The sequence below is a fragment of the Planococcus citri genome, chromosome 3 (assembly GCF_950023065.1).
Source record: "Planococcus citri chromosome 3, ihPlaCitr1.1, whole genome shotgun sequence".
In the NCBI taxonomy this organism is placed as follows: Eukaryota; Metazoa; Arthropoda; class Insecta; order Hemiptera; family Pseudococcidae; genus Planococcus; species Planococcus citri.
In genome coordinates, this window is record NC_088679.1 from 14,628,636 (window position 1) to 14,648,737 (window position 20,102).

Sequence of the window (20,102 nt, forward strand, 5' to 3'; positions counted from 1 at the left end):
GCGGAAACGTCACCGCCAACTTGCGAAACTTTTTCTCGTTTGCTTTTTATGGCCCCGCACTTTTTCACCATTCTTCGCTTTTCGCTCCATCTTTCTCGTTTATGAATTTTTTGATAAGTCGAGGTTGTTGGTTGGTTGTTCGTTTTTTTTCCTTTACCATCGGTATTCAGATTTTTACGGTTTAATGAAGATTGATTATAGCTATACTAAGGTTCTAATGCGGAAGGGAATACTTGAGACGAGAAAATCGACTTCCGAGTATTTTATATTACGGAAATTCGGGTATTTTAATTGTAATTACTTATCGAAGGTAATTTTTTTGGGGGTGGAAAATTTTACGAGTAAGAAAAGAATTAATTTGACGTGCTATTTTTTTTTTTTTTTTTTAATAGCAACAAAATGAATATGTTTTTAAATTTTTTCTGAGAAACGTTCGATTCACTTTTTTACAGAAAAAATTCACGAAATGAAAGTGAGTAGAAATGGAAATTCTCAATACATGTATTCATTATAATGAATTGAAGTTTACTTACCAACTCAGATTCGTGAGAGATAGAAGCTCCAGTTTTAGATGAATATTTCGTGGATGGCTCTGCATCTAAAAATTAAAACAAAGACATAAAATAAACAAATTTCGAATTCATTCAATAATGTAAAAGTACCTAACAATATTTCAAACATAAATTAAGAAAAAAATCACGAACAAGTTCATTGATCTTGAAAATTATTCCACAAATGCTTTTCAGAAAGGTGGAAAGGGTTTGTCAGCTGATACATGCTGCACCCAACAGCCCCATTCAAGTTCAAAAATTCAATTCAAAGTTACTAAGTTTGAAAAACTGTACGAATATTTTAGATTCGATGCTTTCGAGTGTCTCCTTATAGTCGATCTCTTTTCCAAAAACAGAGGGCTGAGGAGACCATGTGCGATCAAGTCTAAGACATAAGCAGTTATTCGAACTCAGCGACCTCAAATAAGTGGCAGTTGACACGTCACATTATACTTTTTTTGATTTTTTTTTCTCAAAATTTGATGAGGTGTTGAAGGGCTATCGAGGGCTTGTTTTAAAAAAATAATTCTCGATAACCTAAAAAACAATACGTCACACGTCATTTAAAATCAGAAAACTTTCAATTCAAATAACAATCAACCTCCACCTAATCCATACAGAGCAAAATTAACCAGTGTTCCAGAAATCAAATTTCGTATTAAAAAGCTGAAAACAAGGAAATCACCAGGAATTGATGGAATAACACCAAAGTGTTGAAAAATCTGCCTAACAACTGTATTGATAGGCCTAATATTTGTACAACGTTTAATGCCTGTTTAAAAATTGGATATTTTTCTTCTGCATGGAAGCAATAGAGCGGGCAAATAGCGGTTTTAAAAAGGAAAAAATTGGCACATCAATTTTTTCTTCGGGAATGTGTTCGGATGGACCCTCTGAACCACCAAAAAAAAGCCGACTCTCCTATCCCTGGAGGAAAATTTTTTAGGGGGCTGAAACCGGTTCCGATTCACGTTTTTTGCGTTTTACTCCGTAAATATTGGGTTTTTGAGAAAAACTACCATGACGAAAAATGTTCCCCTTTAAATTCTCGACAATTTGATGCTACGCTCGATACCCATTGCTCAAGGGGGTGTCCAAAAAAAGGGGTGGAAAGAGTAGGTGTTTCAAAAAAGGTCAGTCCAATAAATTAATCAAAATTACCACTTAAAATCATTCGTTTTGGCTCAAATTTTTTTTACAAAGTCTACTCACACAACTACTAATCAAACTATCATTGGTTTGTCTTCAACCCTCCTCGGAGGTTCGTGAGGGTTGCTTGATTTTTTAAGTAACACACTACTGAATCATATATTTGAAAAACAAATCTGGACGTGCGATATATCGAATAGTATGTTTTCGAGGTCGCTGAATACGAATATGAACTCATTTTTTGCATACAACCCCTCAAAGCCCCTCTGTGCCCCAAAATGGGGGTCAAAATTGTGAAAAATCGTGAAAAGTCGAGTGATATATCGAATGGTACGTTTTCGAGGTCGCCGAGTGCGAATATGAACTTATTTTTTGGGTCCCACTTCCCAATGTCCCTCTGTGCCCCAAAATGAGGGTGAAAATGTTGAAAAAACGTGAAAAGTCGAGTGATATATCGAATTGCATGTTTTAAAAGTCGCTGAGCACGAATATGGCCTTATTTTTTGGGCCCAACCCCGCACAGCTCCCAACTGCCCCAAAAAAGGCCAAAATTTTGAAAAAATGTGAAAAGTCGAGTGACATATTGAATGGTATGTTTTCGAAATCGCTGAGTACGAATATGAACTTTTTTTTTTGCCTACAGCCCCTCAAAGCCCCTCTGTGCCTCAAAATGAGGGTCAAAATTTTGATAACTCGTGAAAAGTCGACTGATATATCGATTTGTATGTTTTCGAGACACTGAACTGGAATATGCACTTTTTTCCTGCTCTACTTACGATCCCTCAAAATCCCCTTACGCCCCCTAAATAGGATAAAATTTCGAAAAGCCACTAAAAAACGTGTAATACGTCGAATAGTATGTTTTCAAGATCGCTGAATACGACTACAGACTCATTTTTATTATTTCACTCATTTTACTATTCAAACGTCCTATACAAACGCCACAAAATTATCCTCAATGTCTTTAGTAGGTAAGATGTGAATCTTCTTGTCTATCTCAGTGTTTTCATTTCGATTGTTTTCCTGTAAAGTTTTCGATTTCATTTTTTACAGTAGACTCCCAATTATCCGACTTTCAGGTTATCCGGTACGAATTTATCCGACTTACTTTTCGCATTATCCGACCCACCAAGGTCGGATAATCCAAAAAACATCTAATTTTTGATTTTGGAGTGTGAATAATAATGCAAGGATTCAGCATTTTGTATTCTAAACGGTGTTATTTTCCTTGAAATCGATCCAACTTATCTCCAAAAATTATAATTTGAGTCAGTATTTCATTGTCTTTAATGTACAAAAGTATACGTTATTTTTGTTTATTAGTTATTTTTTCGATTCTTTGTTCCTGTTTTGAGCCAAAACTTGATTTTCTGAATGAAAGCTTGTCGTCTCAAGCTTATGCACTTAATTTTTACGCTTAAAACATCAATTTTGGATTATCCGACTTTTTTGATATCCGACCCACCTTACACCCCCGATTAGGTCGGATAATCGGGAGTCTAATGTATTGGCTACCAATCGAAAACAAAATGAAATCATTTTTTTTTTGATGGAAGAAAACATCGAAAATTAGTAGTTCGTGGTTCATGTTTTTTTTTTAAAAAACATACCATTCGATATATCAGTCGACTTTTCACGAGTTATCAAAATTTTGACCCTCATTTTGAGGCACAGAGGGGCTTTGAGGGGCTGTAGGCAAAAAAAAGTTCATATTCGTACTCAGCGATTTCGAAAACATACCATTCAATATGTCACTCGACTTTTCACATTTTTTCAAAATTTTGGCCTTTTTTGGGGCAGTTGGGAGCTGTGCGGGGTTGGGCCCAAAAAATAAGGCCATATTCGTGCTCAGCGACTTTTAAAACATGCAATTCGATATATCACTCGACTTTTCACGATTTTTCACAATTTTGACCCCCATTTTGGGGCACAGAGGGGCTTTGAGGGGTTGTATGCAAAAAATGAGTTCATATTCGTATTCAGCGACCTCGAAAACATACTATTCGATATATCGCACGTCCAGATTTGTTTTTCAAATATATGATTCAGTAGTGTGTTACTTAAAAAATCAAGCAACCCTCACGAACCTCCGAGGAGGGTTGAAGACAAACCAATGATAGTTTGATTAGTAGTTGTGTGAGTAGACTTTGTAAAAAAAATTTGAGCCAAAACGAATGATTTTAAGTGGTAATTTTGATTAATTTATTGGACTGACCTTTTTTGAAACACCTACTCTTTCCACCCCTTTTTTTGGACACCCCCTTGAGCAATGGGTATCGAGCGTAGCATCAAATTGTCGAGAATTTAAAGGGGAACATTTTTCGTCATGGTAGTTTTTCTCAAAAACCCAATATTTACGGAGTAAAACGCAAAAAACGTGAATCGGAACCGGTTTCAGCCCCCTAAAAAATTTTCCTCCAGGGATAGGAGAGTCGGCTTTTTTTTGGTGGTTCAGAGGGTTCATCCGAACACATTCCCGAAGAAAAAATTGATGTGCCAATTTTTTCCTTTTTGCCGCTGCTTTTTTACGTTATTTTCCCGCTCTACAAGCAGTCATTATCGTAATACCTAAGAAAAGGGCAAAACATTGACGTCATCAGATGGATACTGACTGTATCAGTTTACTGAACACACTCTCAAAACTCTTGGAGAAAATAATTCTGAAACGACTTCAAGATCGACTTGAAAAAAATAATACAATTCCTCCCTTCCAATTTGGGTTCAGAAAACAAACTTCAATGGTTCATCAATTACTTACATCATATCGTAGAATTCATCCAAAATGGTTTTGAAAACAAAGAGCTTTTTTGGATTGGTATCGAACAAGCATTTGATTCAATCTGGCATGCTGGTCTAATACACAAACTTACTAAAATACTTCAAACGGCTCTAACCAAAATCATTGCATCTTTTCTTCACAACCGTTCTTTCATCATCCGAATTAACCAATTGTATTCAACAGTGAGAAAAATATTGCAAGGTGTACCTCAAGGAGCAGTCATCAGTCCAACATTGATCTCATTTTTCTGCAGTGATATATTCGACGATATTCCTACTCACATACAAAGATGATACGTACATGCTCATTGTCAAGAAATATCAATCTTTCAACTGCCATCAACAATCTACAAGAATGCATGGAGGGAATTTCCAAATGGTTCCTTGTATGGAAACTGAAACTGAATCCTACTAAAACTGAAACCAAGATTTTTTCACTTCGCAATATTGCTCCCATTCAGCAGTTGAAAATTGGACAAGTGGACATCCCTTGGAAAGACACTCAAGAACCAATAAAATACCTCGGCGTCCCTTTTGATACTAGACTCACCTATATCGAAAACACATCCTAGATAAATTGAGAACAACCTACGCAAAATTAAATATGCTATATCCGGTACTAAATCGAAAATTGCAACTTCAAGTGAACACTGCAATTCTTCTCTACTCCACCATACTTCGTTCTTCACTAACCTATGCTTCACCTAAGTATTTGGGTCCGAGCTTCCTTAACAAATATCTCAAACTACAGATTCTTCAAAATAAACAATTTTTTTGGTACTTTGATCACGAATAAAGGCACCATAGTGTGGGGGGATTCAGGCGACTTGAAATGAAAAATGAGCCAATAAGTATTTGAAGTCGGCATCTTTAAATTTATAACAATCAAAATAATCCCATCCTACTTTCAATTTTTTTGTATTTTTATGAAAGTTGGGCGAGGCTCTTGTTTCCTCAAAAGGGTGATGACATCGCATTTTGAAAATTAGTTTATCAAAAAGAAGGCATATGAACAGGGGTATTGACAACAATTTTTTCAAAAATCCTGGTGGATAATTTGGAGAAACACCGACATTTTCCCTCTAACGTCAGAAGGGGAGGGTCCAAATGTTTATTTACTTATTTATTTAAACAATTTAGGTCTCTCCAACAGCCTGAAGCCAATTACAGGAGAGACTGATTATAACTAAGGGAGAATAAAAACTAAATATCACTTTATAAACTGGAAAGAGAAACAAATAAAAAATACAAAAAACATAAAAAAATACAGAAGATAAGGAGGTAAAGTGAGAAATTATCAGAAACAAAAGAAAATGCGATACTAACAACAAAAGATAAGTAAGACCATTGATAAGTGGTGATTTATAAAGAGAAGAAAAAACAAAAAAATGGAGAAAGAAAAAAAAAGCATAAAACAAAAAAATAAAGAAAAACGAAACCAACCAAAAAATGAAGCAAAACAAAAAAAAAACAAAAAAACAATTATAAATAATGATAGGGTAAATAACAAGGTGGCCCACAAGTAACTCCCAATGCACCCATGCCCCTACTGGCCTACTCCCATGCCCCCCTCACCAAACGCCTGAAGGCTGACCTACCCATACTAAAAATGTTCACATCTGCACATCTACTGACAAAAGTATCTGAGATGCCCATGACGTTATTCATAGGAGACACCTTCATCCTAGAAAAAAATTGAAAAAATCAAAGCAATTTGATGTTTTCTCTCTCCTGAAAAAATTGAAATATCACCACAAGGGCCCTTATCGCAAAACCCCTCTCATATAGGAACATCAGTGCTATTATTTATCTCCTTTCTTCTAATGAGTTGATTTCAAATCCTTCTGACAGTTCCTTTTGAGTTAGGTCATGAGGATAATATTCAAAGGTCTTTAAATATATGTATTTTAAAAATCTGTTTTGAATTTTTTCAAGTTCTTTTATGAATTTTTTGGTATGAGGAAACCAGACTAGTATTCCAAACTCAAGGATTGATCTTATGTATGAGAAATATAAAATTTTAAACGTGCTTATCCTCCTGAAATGCGAAGAACTTCTGACCATAAAATACGCCATCTGTCTTGCCTTGACTAACACGGTATTGGCATGATCCTTGAAGGTAAGCCCTACATCTAGAGTCACACCCAGGTCCCTAACTGTAGTTAAGCGAGAAAGTTCTTCCCCGTTAGCTATATATGTGTAACTTATAACATTTTTTTTTTCAAGTAAATGTAATTGTAGCACATTTAGAAACATTCAGGGGAAGTTTGTTTTCAATGCTCCATTCAACAAACCTATCCAAATCTGCCTGAAGTTCTTGGCTATCTTTTACAGTTTGAATTTTCTTATTATATTTTTGCATCATCAGCGAAAAGCAGGCTCTCTGAGTTTTCTAGCACAGATGGGAGGTCATTTTCAAATAATAGAAAGAAAAGGGAGCCCAAGTTAGAACCCTGAGGGACACCAGATGGACAGGGGTATATACTAGTTATTTTGTTTTTATAGGACACATACTGCACCCTCCCATTCAGATAAGACCAGAATAAACTACACAAGTTGTGAGAGAAACCAAGTTTCCCAAGTTTTAGTATTAGAATTCTATGGTTGACACTATCAAATGCTTTTTTAAAATCGGTATATATTGCATCCATTTGACCACCACCATCAAGGGAGCTCAGATAGAATTCAACAAAGTTGATAAGATTTGTGTTGACTGACCTACCCTCAACAAAACCATGTTGGCTTGATGAAATGAGATTTTTAATTTTAGGATATAGTTTGTCATATATAATCATTTCAAACAGTTTTGCAGGGATTGGAATTAATGATATTGGTCTGTAGTTAGTGACTTTTCTGGTGTGCCTTGTTTTGGAACTGGGATGACTTTTGAGCATTTCCATCCAGTTGGAAATTTATTCTTGGAAATTATCAGATTAAATATAAAGGTAAGGGGTTTAAACAAGAATTCCCCCACACCCTTGTATACATAGGAGGGTATGTTATCTGGCCCTAGTGTGCGCTTGGCTTTCAGTTTTGAGATAGCAGACTTGACCTCTTTTTCACTAACCTGTCTGATGGATATTATGAAACATACACCTGAGAGGGATGAAACACACACTTTTATTCCCCTCAAGACTCAATTTCAGACCCTCCTTAAATTGAATTAGTTGATAAAGTTAATTGAATTGTACATACATTGAAGAAGGTTGGAAACAGATTGAGAATCACTCTTCAATCGTTTTTGAAGTTTCAAACGTAAGGCAAATTCGGGGGATACCTACCATTTAAAAAAATTTTAAACATTTTTTAAGGAGCTTGGTACTTTTGAGAATTTTCCTCTCCCATATGGTTATATTAGGTATGGAAAAAAAAGTTGAAAAATCATACGTCACATCAAACTCTACAATAATCCTCCATTTTTTTTCAAAGAAAATTCGTGATGATTTTTTAATTTCTTTTTTTTTATTTGAGGTGCTGATTTCGAATTTAAATTTACTTTTTTGAAATTATGAAACGACCCCCCCCCGTGTAGGTATAAAGATTTAAATTGCATTTCAAATCATAATTTAAATGATAAATTATGTCCAAAATGTGTTGACAAATTACTAATATTCCTATTGATCACTCTAGAACTACATATCACGGCTTCATCATGCTCAAAAAATGCTTCTCCGGCTTGAATTTAACAACTAGAAGAGGTTTTTGCACTAGCCTTATCCTGAAAAAAGTGAAAAGAAAAAACGAGTCGGAAAATCAACGTAGAGCTAGGTATACCTGCTCGCTCAGTTGTGTTCATATTTTTAATTCTATCGTCATTTTTGTTCTACTCGTATTAACCACAACCATGTTCATTTTAGACTATTATATCAATCTCGAAAACGAGGAATGTTGGAAAACGATTTGTTACTGAGCACATTTGCGAACAAGTATTTGAACACGTTCACTGTAGAGTTATTAGATCAATACGATAAACTTATCAACGAGCCATCGAATGATTGGGATCTGTACTACTGGCTGACTGGTAAAGAAGAACCGCCAACAGAATTTATAAATGAAGTATTTCAATTATTGAAAGATCATACTCAAAATAAAGAACGTCAATTACGATGTAGGCAACCTTCCCTTCATTTTTAAGTATTAACGATACCTCTAGTCAAAATGTTACCACAACTTAGACGCCGCTCTTTTCAACGTTTGAGATTTCCTTCAATACAATAATATTGAATATTCAACAGAAAGATTTATTGTTTCTAACGTATTATTTTGTTTACGAATTTAATGAAAATAAATACAATATATTCATTGACGAAATACAATGTACCTATTTTCATTCAATGTACGAGGATACATCGTGATAAATCATTTCTTTTCCGCAAATAATTTCAACTTCACGATTTCATTTATGTTGCTCCTGATAAAAAATTCATCTCGAAAAAAATTCCAGATCAACAACCTATACGAGTATTTTAAAAATCTGAAACCGGAAATGCCTATCAAAACAAAAACGAGCGAAAAATATTTACCATAAGAAAGAAAATCTGTTAAAAAAAAAACCTTTTTTCCACTCTCATCGTCTTTCATCCCTAAACATCTTAAGCATCTGCAGCTCACTAGTCAGTAAAACACGAAAAAAATATATTAATAATTAATTCCAATACAAACCATCTTACTCAGTTTAAATGAACAAAACACCCTTTTCTTTTTCATCAAATCAGCCATATAATCTGCGTCGAATAATTCTACGGTATACTAGGTACGTTCTTCGAAACAAGCGAAAAGCAAAAAATACTCTCGAACGTCAATATTAATTAAAAAAATAACCGTCGAGATTTTTCTCAACATTACCTTCGGCGCGTTTAAGAAATTAATCAGATTCCTTCGTCGACAAAAGCTTTATTTGTATTTGATCAATCAATCACGAGAAGGAGAAACCAGCATAGCCGATATGCTTATAAATAGGTCAGAAAAAAAAGGCGAGGGAAATATGAAAATAAATATTTTCCAACCATACAGAATCGAATGAAAAGAAAAACTCCCGCAAAGATCGAGTTAAAAATGAAAGGAAAAAAAATGTCATAATTTGCGATAAAGTTTAATAAGACGAAATAAACTTTATCGTAGAGTTATTTAAATGATTAATTCGGCGAATAACGCAGAGCCTGCTTTCGCGTAGGCATCTAATCAAAGTTAAAGTTGACGTTTATTTACCATCGAAAATCTCGACGAAGAAGAAGAAAAAAAAACGTTAGCAAAAAGTTGAATTCTTTGATAAACAGAAATGTTGCCTCGAGTATAAAGTATTACGAGGATTCTGTGACTCAAATCAAACAGTACATAAACTAATTACTGTATAACTTGAACAAATATTACCACCAGCCTATCGTACAAAAATGCTCGTCGACGTTCTAAGGGATGGGATGATCGAAAAAGCTATACAGCGATGAAAAACACGTTCACTGGTACAAAAGGACCAAACAGTCGTAATGTAAGATACTTGTTTATGTATATTTGGATTCCATGTCCTAATACGAGACATTTTGGAATAGGTATACAGTGCACAGGCAAAGGACTGGGATAACACAGCAGTGTACCTTTTACCTGCTATAAATGTACGAGTATATTTCCATTTGTGTGAATATCGATTACACTCGAGTATACATTATAATGTAGTTTACAAATTCCACTAGATAATGTAAAAATACACCGAGGTAACTATGTAGTTAGGGATGGATACAGTGTGTTTGATAAATCCACACCAACATCTTTTAATTTGTTTGCAGCCTCGCAGGGTGCGAAAAGGTTTCTTGGCTCGAGTATAGGGTGTTTTAAAAATAACGAAACTTGCGTTTCTTTTTATTCTTAGAAAAAAAAATTGATTCATCTACAGAGAGCAACTAACTGAGCTCACCCTGGATGGTGAGAAAATAATTCCTGGATCATCGAAAATAAATTTTCCTTTATAGGAAAGGAAATGTTTGGTCAAAAACTGAATGATGACGTTAGAAATAAGGGAAAGTGGATTCTAAAAAGTCAGATAATTTTTACTCTATACGAAGTTCTCGATGGAGGAGGGAAATGGAAGGAGAGACAGGCTCTTTTCTACTTAGCTAGCAAAAACAAAAAAATAAAATGACTTGAATGTCATTTTTTGACCAATTTTTTGAGTTAGGAATATTTCAATTTTTTGAGGAATAAAAATTGTTTGCACTGGACGAACAAAAATCAAAAAGGCGTTCAAAAGGACATCTCTAGACTGAAAGTCAGGTGATAAATTTCATTTTTTTCTGACATTTTGCGAAAAATTGATTAGTTGCAATTTCGAGTCGCTTAGAAACTCTGAAATTTTTTTTGGGCTTTCTAGTTTAAAAAAAAAATTTTCAACTCCCAAAAAGGGCGTAAATGAAATTCAGCATTTTTAGATCAACCTCATCCGCTTACTTACTTACTTACTTACTTACCTACCTACCTACCTACCTACTTCTGCTCCAATTTTTAATTTTTTTTTTTTTTGAAACTCCCAAAAATATACCACAATCGATGAAATTTTTCAAATCGGACAAGGAAAAGGCCAAAGAGCATCTAAAAGTACACCGTTAGGCAAATTTCAAATTGCTAAATTGAATTTTTGTGGTACCTATCTTCTTCGTTCAAAAGTTTTTGAAATTTGATCAAAAAAAGTACTAAAAAAACTGAAATTTGTTATGTATTATTGTTCTGGACTTCTCGAGTTAATTGGTTGCATTTCAAAGGAATACTGAAACCTCATGCAGGTTTTTGGACGTTTCCAGTTTTCAAAAAATCACTCAAAAACAACCTCAATGAAATTCCGCATTAACAAACTCGAATTAAATGTTTCGATGAGAACTTCAACACTTTTTGCTGGTTCCAAAATGTTTTTCTCTAGCTTTCATTTTTGAAAAATTCAATCAAAAATTCAATCAAAACACACATATGTCCACTTGAGAAAACGAAATTTGTTTGAAGTCTTATTTTAAACTTTCTAAATTAATTTTTTGCAATTCAACAAATTTTTTGAATCATTATTACTGGAACAACACCAAAGGGAGACTTCCCAATTAGCAGACAAATTCATAAAAAGGAAAAGACAAAATCAGAGAACATGTAAAAATACATCATCAGTTCATCACAAACAAAATCTAGAGCGCGAAAATGTATTTTTAGAATTTTGGAACCTATTTTTTTTCAAACCGAAATGAGGAGTATCGATAAGGCCATTTTTTGGCCCCAGACAGTTATCGACTGAACCACTCTTAAAATGTTGTAATGAATGCCCCAAATACGAATCCGTGGTTAGTTAACCCAAAATGACCATTTTTTGGGCTCCAGGGGTCCCCAAAGTTGCGAATAGAAAAATAATTTTTGGAACTACTGAGCATTATTTTCAAACACTTTTTAAAATATCTGTTTGAACCCGTCAAACATTATACGAGGAAATTTTTCCATCTTCAACCCTCGGTGGCAGAAATTGGGGGGGGGGGTAATTTTTGAAAAATTTTTGAACCTCCATTTTGAACCGACCCCTTTGAACCCCGCTAAAAAGCTTTTCACAGTTTATTGGTATCTGAAAGACCTCCATCCTACCAAATGTTGAGCTCAAACAGAATTGTGCGCTGGTACTCAAAAATCTAAATTTCCAATTTTTTGTAATTTGGTTTTTTTGGAACCCCTGGATAGCTGGAAACCTGCGATTTGCGCCAAACGTAACATTTTGAGGCATATATTCAATTACTTAGGTGAAAAAGTTTGATTAAGCTCCCTATACATTCGTAATTTCGAACCCTTTTTTTAGAGCTCCTCACTTTGGGCACCCCTGAAAAAAAGCGATTATGCATATTTTTTCAAATAAATTGAAAAATTTACATTTGGAACACACTAGCAAGAGCTCGATAATTTTTCACTCGATTTTACCAGTAACTTTCAAAATTGAGCTTTTTTGAGTCAAATTCTGAGATTTAACTCTTCGAAAAGACGAATCACGTTTTCATGATTTCAACGAACTCAACTTTTCAAGATTTTTCAAAATTTGGCCCCTTTTTTGAGGCACAGAGGGACATAAAGGGGTTGGACCCAAAAAATAAGTTCATATGTATTCGTTCTCAGTGACCTCGAAAACATACCATTCGATATATGTATCACTCAACTTCTCAAGATTTTTCAAAATTTTGGCCCATTTTTGAGGCACAGAGGGACATGCAGTGGTTGGACCCAAAAAATAAGTTCATATTCGTTCTCAGTGACCTCGAAAACATATCATTCGATATATCACTCAACTTCTCAAGATTTTTCAAAATTTTGGCTTATTTTTGAGGCACAAAGGGACATAAAGGGGTTGGACCCAAAAAATATAAGTTCATATTCGTTCTCAGTGACCTCGAAAACATAGGTATCATTCGATATATCACTCAACTTCTCAAGATTTTTCAAAATTTTGACCCATTTTTGAGGCACAGAGGGACATAAAGGGGTTGGACCCAAAAAATAAGTTCATATTCGATCTCAGTGACCTCGAAAACATACCATTCGATATATCACACGACTTTTCACGATTTTTCAAAATTTTGGCCTTTTTTGGAGCACAGAGGGGCTTTGAGGTGTTGGACCCAGAAAATAAGTTCATATTCTCACGTTCAAATTCGTTTTTCAAATTATATGATTCAGTTGTGTGTTACATTGAAAAATCAAGCACCACCCCCCCCCCCACCAATCCCCGGGGAAAGTTGAAGACCATATCGATGATGGTTTGATTAGTACTTGGATGATTATTTCCGCCAACATTTTGGAAACCCCTGACATAAAATGAACATTGTGCGCAAATGTCCTGCTTTCCGAAAAAAACCAATAATCATTTCTCGACCTATTGTTATAAAACTGTGCGCAAATGTCCTACAGCATTTTTTTTCAAAAATTGGAATTTTCAACAAATTTCTGGAGGCTCCAGAACATTTTGAAAGTTGAAATCACCTCCAATCAAAGCAGCATGTTGAAATTAGTACATATCTGATGGAACCTCCGAAATTGTTCAAAACGGTTCGAAACCGTTTCTAATAGATTGGGAGAGGGGGGTGAAAAAAGGATACACATCAAATTTCAACTTTCTGGAGTGATTTGGTAAAATTTTCATTATTTTACATAGATACATTTTTGGTGCAAATTTCATTTTCAAAAATTCGCCAAAAATCAAAAAATGAAATTCAGCATTCAAAATTTCAACTTTTAGTGTATTTTGGATACTCTAAAAAAAAAATGAAACCTCCAAATCAGAACTTATCGAACACACTGTATCGTACAGGAGGAAATTTTCGACTACGAATTTCGAAAAAAGAAAGAGATAGAGAAAAAAGCATCGCCATTAAAATAATCAAAGTAGCGGAAATAGCGTACTAGCTCTATGCAGTCAGTGAATCCGTTTCGTCTAATGTTGTGTGTAGTAATTAATTTCGTTCTTATTGGCACCATTCCCAAAGTAGCCGTTCATTATAATATCATTTTTAAGGTAACTAATAATTACCACAGATATGGCCGCTTAGAAGCGTGAAAAATACTTTCAAAATTTGCGTCCACTTAAACACATCTCGTCGTACCATCCTCCCATTTACACCGTACAGTTCTCTAGTACCTTTACACATTTAATCAACTCATAACGCGATTCGAATCGGTACAAGGTACCCTCTTTTTTTTCCTCGCAATTTTCCCCTCTTTCGTCGACGAATATTTCGCGAGTGTGTAATTCATACGTAATATTTTTCTCTACACGTACTTATATAATTAAAAGCTATATACCGTCGCGTCGCATCGAGTCGGAGTCGGAGTCGCAGATGACGAGTAATATTAAAATCTAATTTATGCGCGTTTAATGAGATTAATGAATTTTTATAACTACACTGTTTCAGTAGTCGCTATACTATACACTCGCGAGGCCTTTGAGCTTTGCGAAATTCTCCTCGTATTATTTAATTTTACACGTTGTATAATGGCTGCCTACTGTGCCTGTGATAAATATCGAGCGACGTAGTGCTGCGTTATTATTGTTTTTTCATCATATTGCTATAACCAAAGTGATGCCGATGGCAGCTAAAAATTACGTGAAAAATACGCGTTCCTGTTTTACGAGTATATTGAATTTTCGTCAATAAAAATACAAATATGTACGTGAATTGTGACCACTCGAGTATTAATTATTACGGTGCGTATAGTTTTTGATCAAGTTTGCTGTAAATGCATTTTTTTACCTCGCAAATACGAGTGTGGCTGGCGAATTTTCTCATTTCACGGTTGTTTGAGGTGATTTTTTTTTTCGAGTTGGATAAATTTTTTAGTGCTTTTTCATATTTTGCAAGTGGTATTAATTTAAAATCAGTTTTCCACGAATCTGTTGTTTATCGAGTTTTATAAATTGTGACGCGGCCAGCGATACCATACCATATGTCGGAAAACTTTTTTTTGAGATAATCGCGTTTTCATGGAAAAAGTCAGAAAATATCAAAAAAAAATTTTTTGTCGATTCATATATGTACTATGAAGCCTATACTTTGGAATGGGTGGACCCACCGATCTCAAACACGTCGTTTTAGTGGTGAAAAACCGGTTTTACAAAAGTGCTTTTCATAAAAAAATGTCAAAAAAAAAAAAAAAATATTATGATGTAAAACCATTAAAAGATGAAGAAAATCAAAAAAAAAAAAAAAAAAAAAATTTAAAAATGTTACAAAAATAACCCAAACTTTCAAACACGTTTTTCTCAGAATTTTGGTTTTTGAATTTCAAAAAATACGCAACTTTGAAATTTTGAAAATTTGTCAGATTTTAATATTTTGAAAATCTGTTTGCACCATTGAAAAGAGGAAGAAAAACACTACCAGAAACCACAATAAAACGAAAAAAATTTTTGCCAACATATGGTATGGTATCGCTGGGCGCGTCACAATTTTTGTTTTCAGCTTCGAATGCACAATTGCACGTGACTGAGTGGTTTTTTTAGATCATCTAATTTTGACTTTTTCCTGTTTTTTTTTTCATTATTATTATTACTCCTTTGCCTTTTTTGAGATCTCCAGTTCTGAGGTTGAGAGTTTTGCCATGAAGTTATCATCTAGCTCCTCTTGTGGGGTTGACTGCATTTCCTCTGCCACAATTAAAGACAACATTGACATCTTTGCTGAACCTCTGGCAAAGCTGATGAATTCATCAGTTTATGCTAGGATTTTTCCAGACTGTCTTAAAAGTGCAATAGTGATCCCAGTTTATAAAAAAGGGTCTCAGGCCGATGTTCAGAATTATCGACCAATTTCACTGCTGTCTAGTGTTGCAAAACATTTTGAGGGTCTGATTAAAGATGAGATAGTGAAATATTTCTCAGTGTTTGGAGTCTTCTCTGACAGGCAGTATGGATTTGTGGCAAAAAAGTCAACAGAGATGGCCGTTGTGGACTTGGTTACTCAAATAGCAGGAGCTTTGGAAGCTGGGAAGAAGGTTGTGGCTGCATTTTTAGATGTAAAAAAGGCGTTTGACTCTGTAAGTCATGAGATACTTCTGAAAAAACTGTGGAATTTGGGTATCCGTGGGTTCATGCTTGAATGGTTTCGCTCATATTTAAGGGGTAGGAAGCAAGCTGTAAAAATTCAGGGTGTGCTGGGTCCATGGTTTGAGATAACTGCTGGAGTGCCACAAGGAAGTGTGTTGGGTCCAATCCTGTTTCTAGTGTATATTAACGATCTACTGAGACTGAGGGTGAGGGGAACTTTTTATTCATTTGCAGATAATCTTGCTCTGGTGCTCTGCTCTAAATTCCCTCTTCAGATGCAGAGTGATATTGAAGTGGACTTAGCACTTATTGTCAGGTGGATGAAGTGGCATGCCCTTAGATTAAATGTAGATAAGTCTAAGGTGATTTTTTTTTACATACCTATAAACTTGTGTACGACTGGCGGTTTGAGGTTGTGGTCCACTCTTGTGAGGATGAAGAAGCTGAGTGTGGGTGTCCTACTTTGCAGAGAGTCAGAGAGTATTGTTATCTGGGATTGGTTATTGATGATGGACTGGCCTGGGGCCCACAGAGCCAATACTTGCAGGCTAAGCTTCGGAGATTGAATGAGGTATAGTCATAAAGTAAGTTTCACATTTTTTTTTAAATATAAGGCGTGGATATTTTTTGACCAAAATTGGAGGGGATGTAGTTCAAACATTCGACCAGATCTGACAAAATTTATTTTGCATTTGGGTGCGTTGTTTGTATTTCACAGCATGATTAGTAAAGTGCTGATAGAAAAATGCCGTCCAAATGTGGTATTTGGCAAAAAAAAAAAAATTGTAGTTGTAATAATTATGACTAAAATTTATCAAAAATTACTCAAAACGTATCATAGTAATGTTATTTCAAGTTAAGATGTTATTTGGCGCTGTAATTTGTTCATGTGATGGTTGCAAAATTTCTGGTGCTAAGTGACTCTCGACAATGCCGACATTCAGCAGATTATCACTGAACAATTTACTTGATTTGGATTTTGATTGAATCAAAATAATGTTAGTATGTTATGTCTTGAGTGGTTCTCAATCAATTTTCCGATGAATTTTTATTTTGTTAGGTTGAAAAATTCATTTTTTCTGAAATATAATTTTTGGATGGCATTTTTTTATCAGCACTTTACTAATCACGCTGTGAAATACGAACAATGCACCCAAATGCAAAATAAATTTTGTCAGATCTGGTCGAATGTTTGAACTACATCCCCCCCAATTTTGGTCAAAAAATATTCACGCCTTCTATTTAAAAAAAAATGTGAAACTTACTTTGTGACTATACCTCGTATCTTCTTTTTTATCTGTCAAAGTTTATTGGTCTCAGTCACCTTAAAAAATTCTATGTTGCAATCTATGAATCAGTGTTGAGATATGGGCTTGCCATTTGGGCTGGGTGTGCCAGTTACTTTACATATCCTATAAAAGTTTTACATAAGTGGGCTGCTCGCACTGTTGTAGGGGTTTCTCAAGACTGTCCATCGCAGTTGGTGTTCTTGTCCCTTGGTGCTCTGAACTTTGACAAGTTATACTCTCTAGAGCTTGGGTGCGGAGCTTCAAGTTGGAGGGGGAGAGACTGCAGTGTTCCAAGTTGGAAAAAGTACCACTCGCAAAATCAATTCCATTATACATCAGCTGCGTTTGTGCTGGGCTTACCAGTTAACTTACATAATGTTCCAAGACATAGGTTTAGGAGGTGTCTGAGGCTATGGTTGCTGGGTGGTACTTTTGAGCCCCCCTGATCAACTTCACTGGAAGGTCGGTGCCTGGTAGGTGTCATGGTGTGTGTCTAGGTGTTATGTGGTTTTGTGCTCACATTTTCTCATTTACTATGTACTTGTTATGGTTTTTTTTATTTGTTGTTTTTTTGCTACACTATATCTCAAATAGTCACCTGTGTGTTCATTGTTTAAATCTTTCTCCTTTTGTAGTTTATGTTAAACGGTTATCTCGTTGGACGGGAGGGGGTTTGGAGGGGATGGGGAAATTTTTATATCTGATAATCTTTTTGTTCTTTTGTTTTATATTATCTTCTTTATGCCATTTTTTATGTTTTTATTTATTTCTTATTTGGTCGTTGTATCAATTGGGTTGTATAGTAATAATATTCCGGCTCCTTGCCTCGCCTCCGGGCATAGAGGGGTCGTCAGTACTAGTGTAGATTGTACTATTTCGGAAAATTTATTCAAATTGAAAAAAAAACCTCTTCAGTTGAGTGAAATGCCCGACAAAAATGACAAAGGTAGTTCATATTTCCAGTGAAAGATATCACTGATTGTGATTGCAAAGGAACCTTTACGTAGGTTCATACTTCGGATTCCATCTCCTGGTCCCCTCCTCCCCTCCCTCATTTTCATAAGGAGACCCAAATAAAAATCCCTGTAGCAACGTATCCCATTGCAAATTTATTCAGTTCTGAGAATTTCACAACTACCCTTCATTTACAACCAAAAAAATCTTCACAACTTACCCTCATAAGTCACAACCGAAAAAATCTTGCCTATAAAGATCATAAAAATTTCTCCAACGAAACCTTACATCATGAAAAAAAAACCGAGAAAAATACCAGAAAAAAAAGGAAATATTTTATATAGGATTATTTTCATAAGTATTGGTCCTCTTTGCCGAGCCGCAAAGGAAAACAAACTATATAAAATATTCGATAAAGAAGTACCTAAAACTTTTTAACGAGCTAACTTTTCGCAATTTTTTTCTTCTTCTCGTAAAAGTGATGGATGGTAAATTGATGTAATTGAAGTTTGTATTGAAAATTTTCAAAATAATGGTTTTCTCGACGATACAGATATGAGCAAGGTTAGATGATTATACGCCAAGATACGATAAGGTGTATCCCACAAATCAGCCCGCACCTACTCTCGCAGCTTCACGCAAAAAGTAAACAAAAATACCAACAATATAGGTGGGTGCCTAGGCCTACCTACTCGTGAGTAATATAGGGACGAAGAAAGGGAGAAAAAAAGGTAAAGGAATTTCCACGAGTATTTTCATGTGCCGTATCTGTCTTCTTTTTTTCCGACAAATAAGGTGGATTTTTTCAATTTTTAAGGGATTCCAACCGAGATGTTTTCTTGTTGATGCAATGGCCTATTTTTCAACAGTGTAAGGTCACGACGACGAAACCGGGAAAAAAAATAAAGGTGAAATGTATCTTTCGAGATGGACGTATATTAACGTAGATATGGTTTTTGCGCCGGGAAAACGAGAAAAAAAAATCATTTCAGAATTTTAAAAACAAAAATTTAGATGAATTCCTGACATAATGTCAGATTTTGAAAAACGTTGAAAAATGATAAATTATTGAAATGTTGATACCTTCCTATTATACCTACTGAACTTGTATAGACTTTGAAAAAAAATTTCGATAAATTCTCGACATTCAGTCAGAATTTTGAAAACTTTTTCAAAAAGTGAAATTTTGAAATTAAGTATACATTATATTAGACTTTTAAAAACTCGAAAATACCTATTGAAGTGTTGAAATTATGTCAAATTTGAAAATGACTCTCTGACGTTTTGTCAAACTTCTCTTTTTAATTGGAATTCTAACCATTGAGATGGACTTGAGCAAAAAACATACGTGCCCATAATTCAAAACATCCCTTGGAGAGAAAACTTTACATTCATTTTTAACATTTTCATAAAAATAATAAAAGTTTCAGAAATTTTCAAATTTTCAAAACCAACGGTGATTTTTTCACTGATGAAGAAAATATTTGTACTCGTACTCCCATAAAATAGATTTTCTTCAAGTTCATTGCTCGTAGGTACTCATTTTTTTTTTCAAAAAAAAATTTTGTAACTAAAATACTAGTAGCTTGGAAAAGTAACCATAAAAGTAAACAAAAAAAGTGACAAAACAAAGGCAAAACATTTCAATGCAGAAATAAAAATGCCGAAAAAACCAGAACTTTTTTTCATTTCTAAAGTACATAAAATCAAAAAACGAACGGAACTCGATAGAAACTTGTACAACTCTAGCAAAGAGCAGAACTTTTCGGTAATTATTGCCAAAAAAATTCAACTTGATCAAAAAAGGCGAGATTTCTCGGCAATTTTGGACAACGAAGT

At 34.7% G+C, this 20,102-nt stretch overlaps 1 protein-coding gene and 1 long non-coding RNA gene across 5 annotated transcripts in view; one reads left to right on the forward strand and one right to left on the reverse strand.

The window, feature by feature from the left end:
* LOC135841273 (uncharacterized) overlaps positions 1–20,102 on the reverse strand; it is a 282,388-nt gene that overhangs the window by 174,837 nt on the left and 87,449 nt on the right. Inside the window, exon 4 of the long non-coding RNA XR_010557871.1 lies at positions 534–598. This is a non-coding gene — a long non-coding RNA (uncharacterized LOC135841273). The remainder of the gene's footprint in view (positions 1–533; positions 599–20,102) is intronic.
* Positions 1–20,102, forward strand: part of LOC135841266 (poly(rC)-binding protein 3-like) — a 113,478-nt gene that overhangs the window by 6,060 nt on the left and 87,316 nt on the right. Inside the window, exon 1 of one of the 4 annotated variants that reach the window (XM_065358150.1) lies at positions 14,092–14,682. The exons of 1 other annotated variant lie outside the window; for it this stretch is intronic. In XM_065358150.1, coding sequence (XP_065214222.1) covers positions 14,643–14,682 — 40 coding nt within the window. In that variant the 5' untranslated portion in view covers positions 14,092–14,642. Of the gene's footprint in view, positions 1–14,091; positions 14,683–20,102 lie in introns of those variants that run through there. 2 more of the 4 variants (XM_065358147.1, XM_065358149.1) reach the window with 2 other exon arrangements.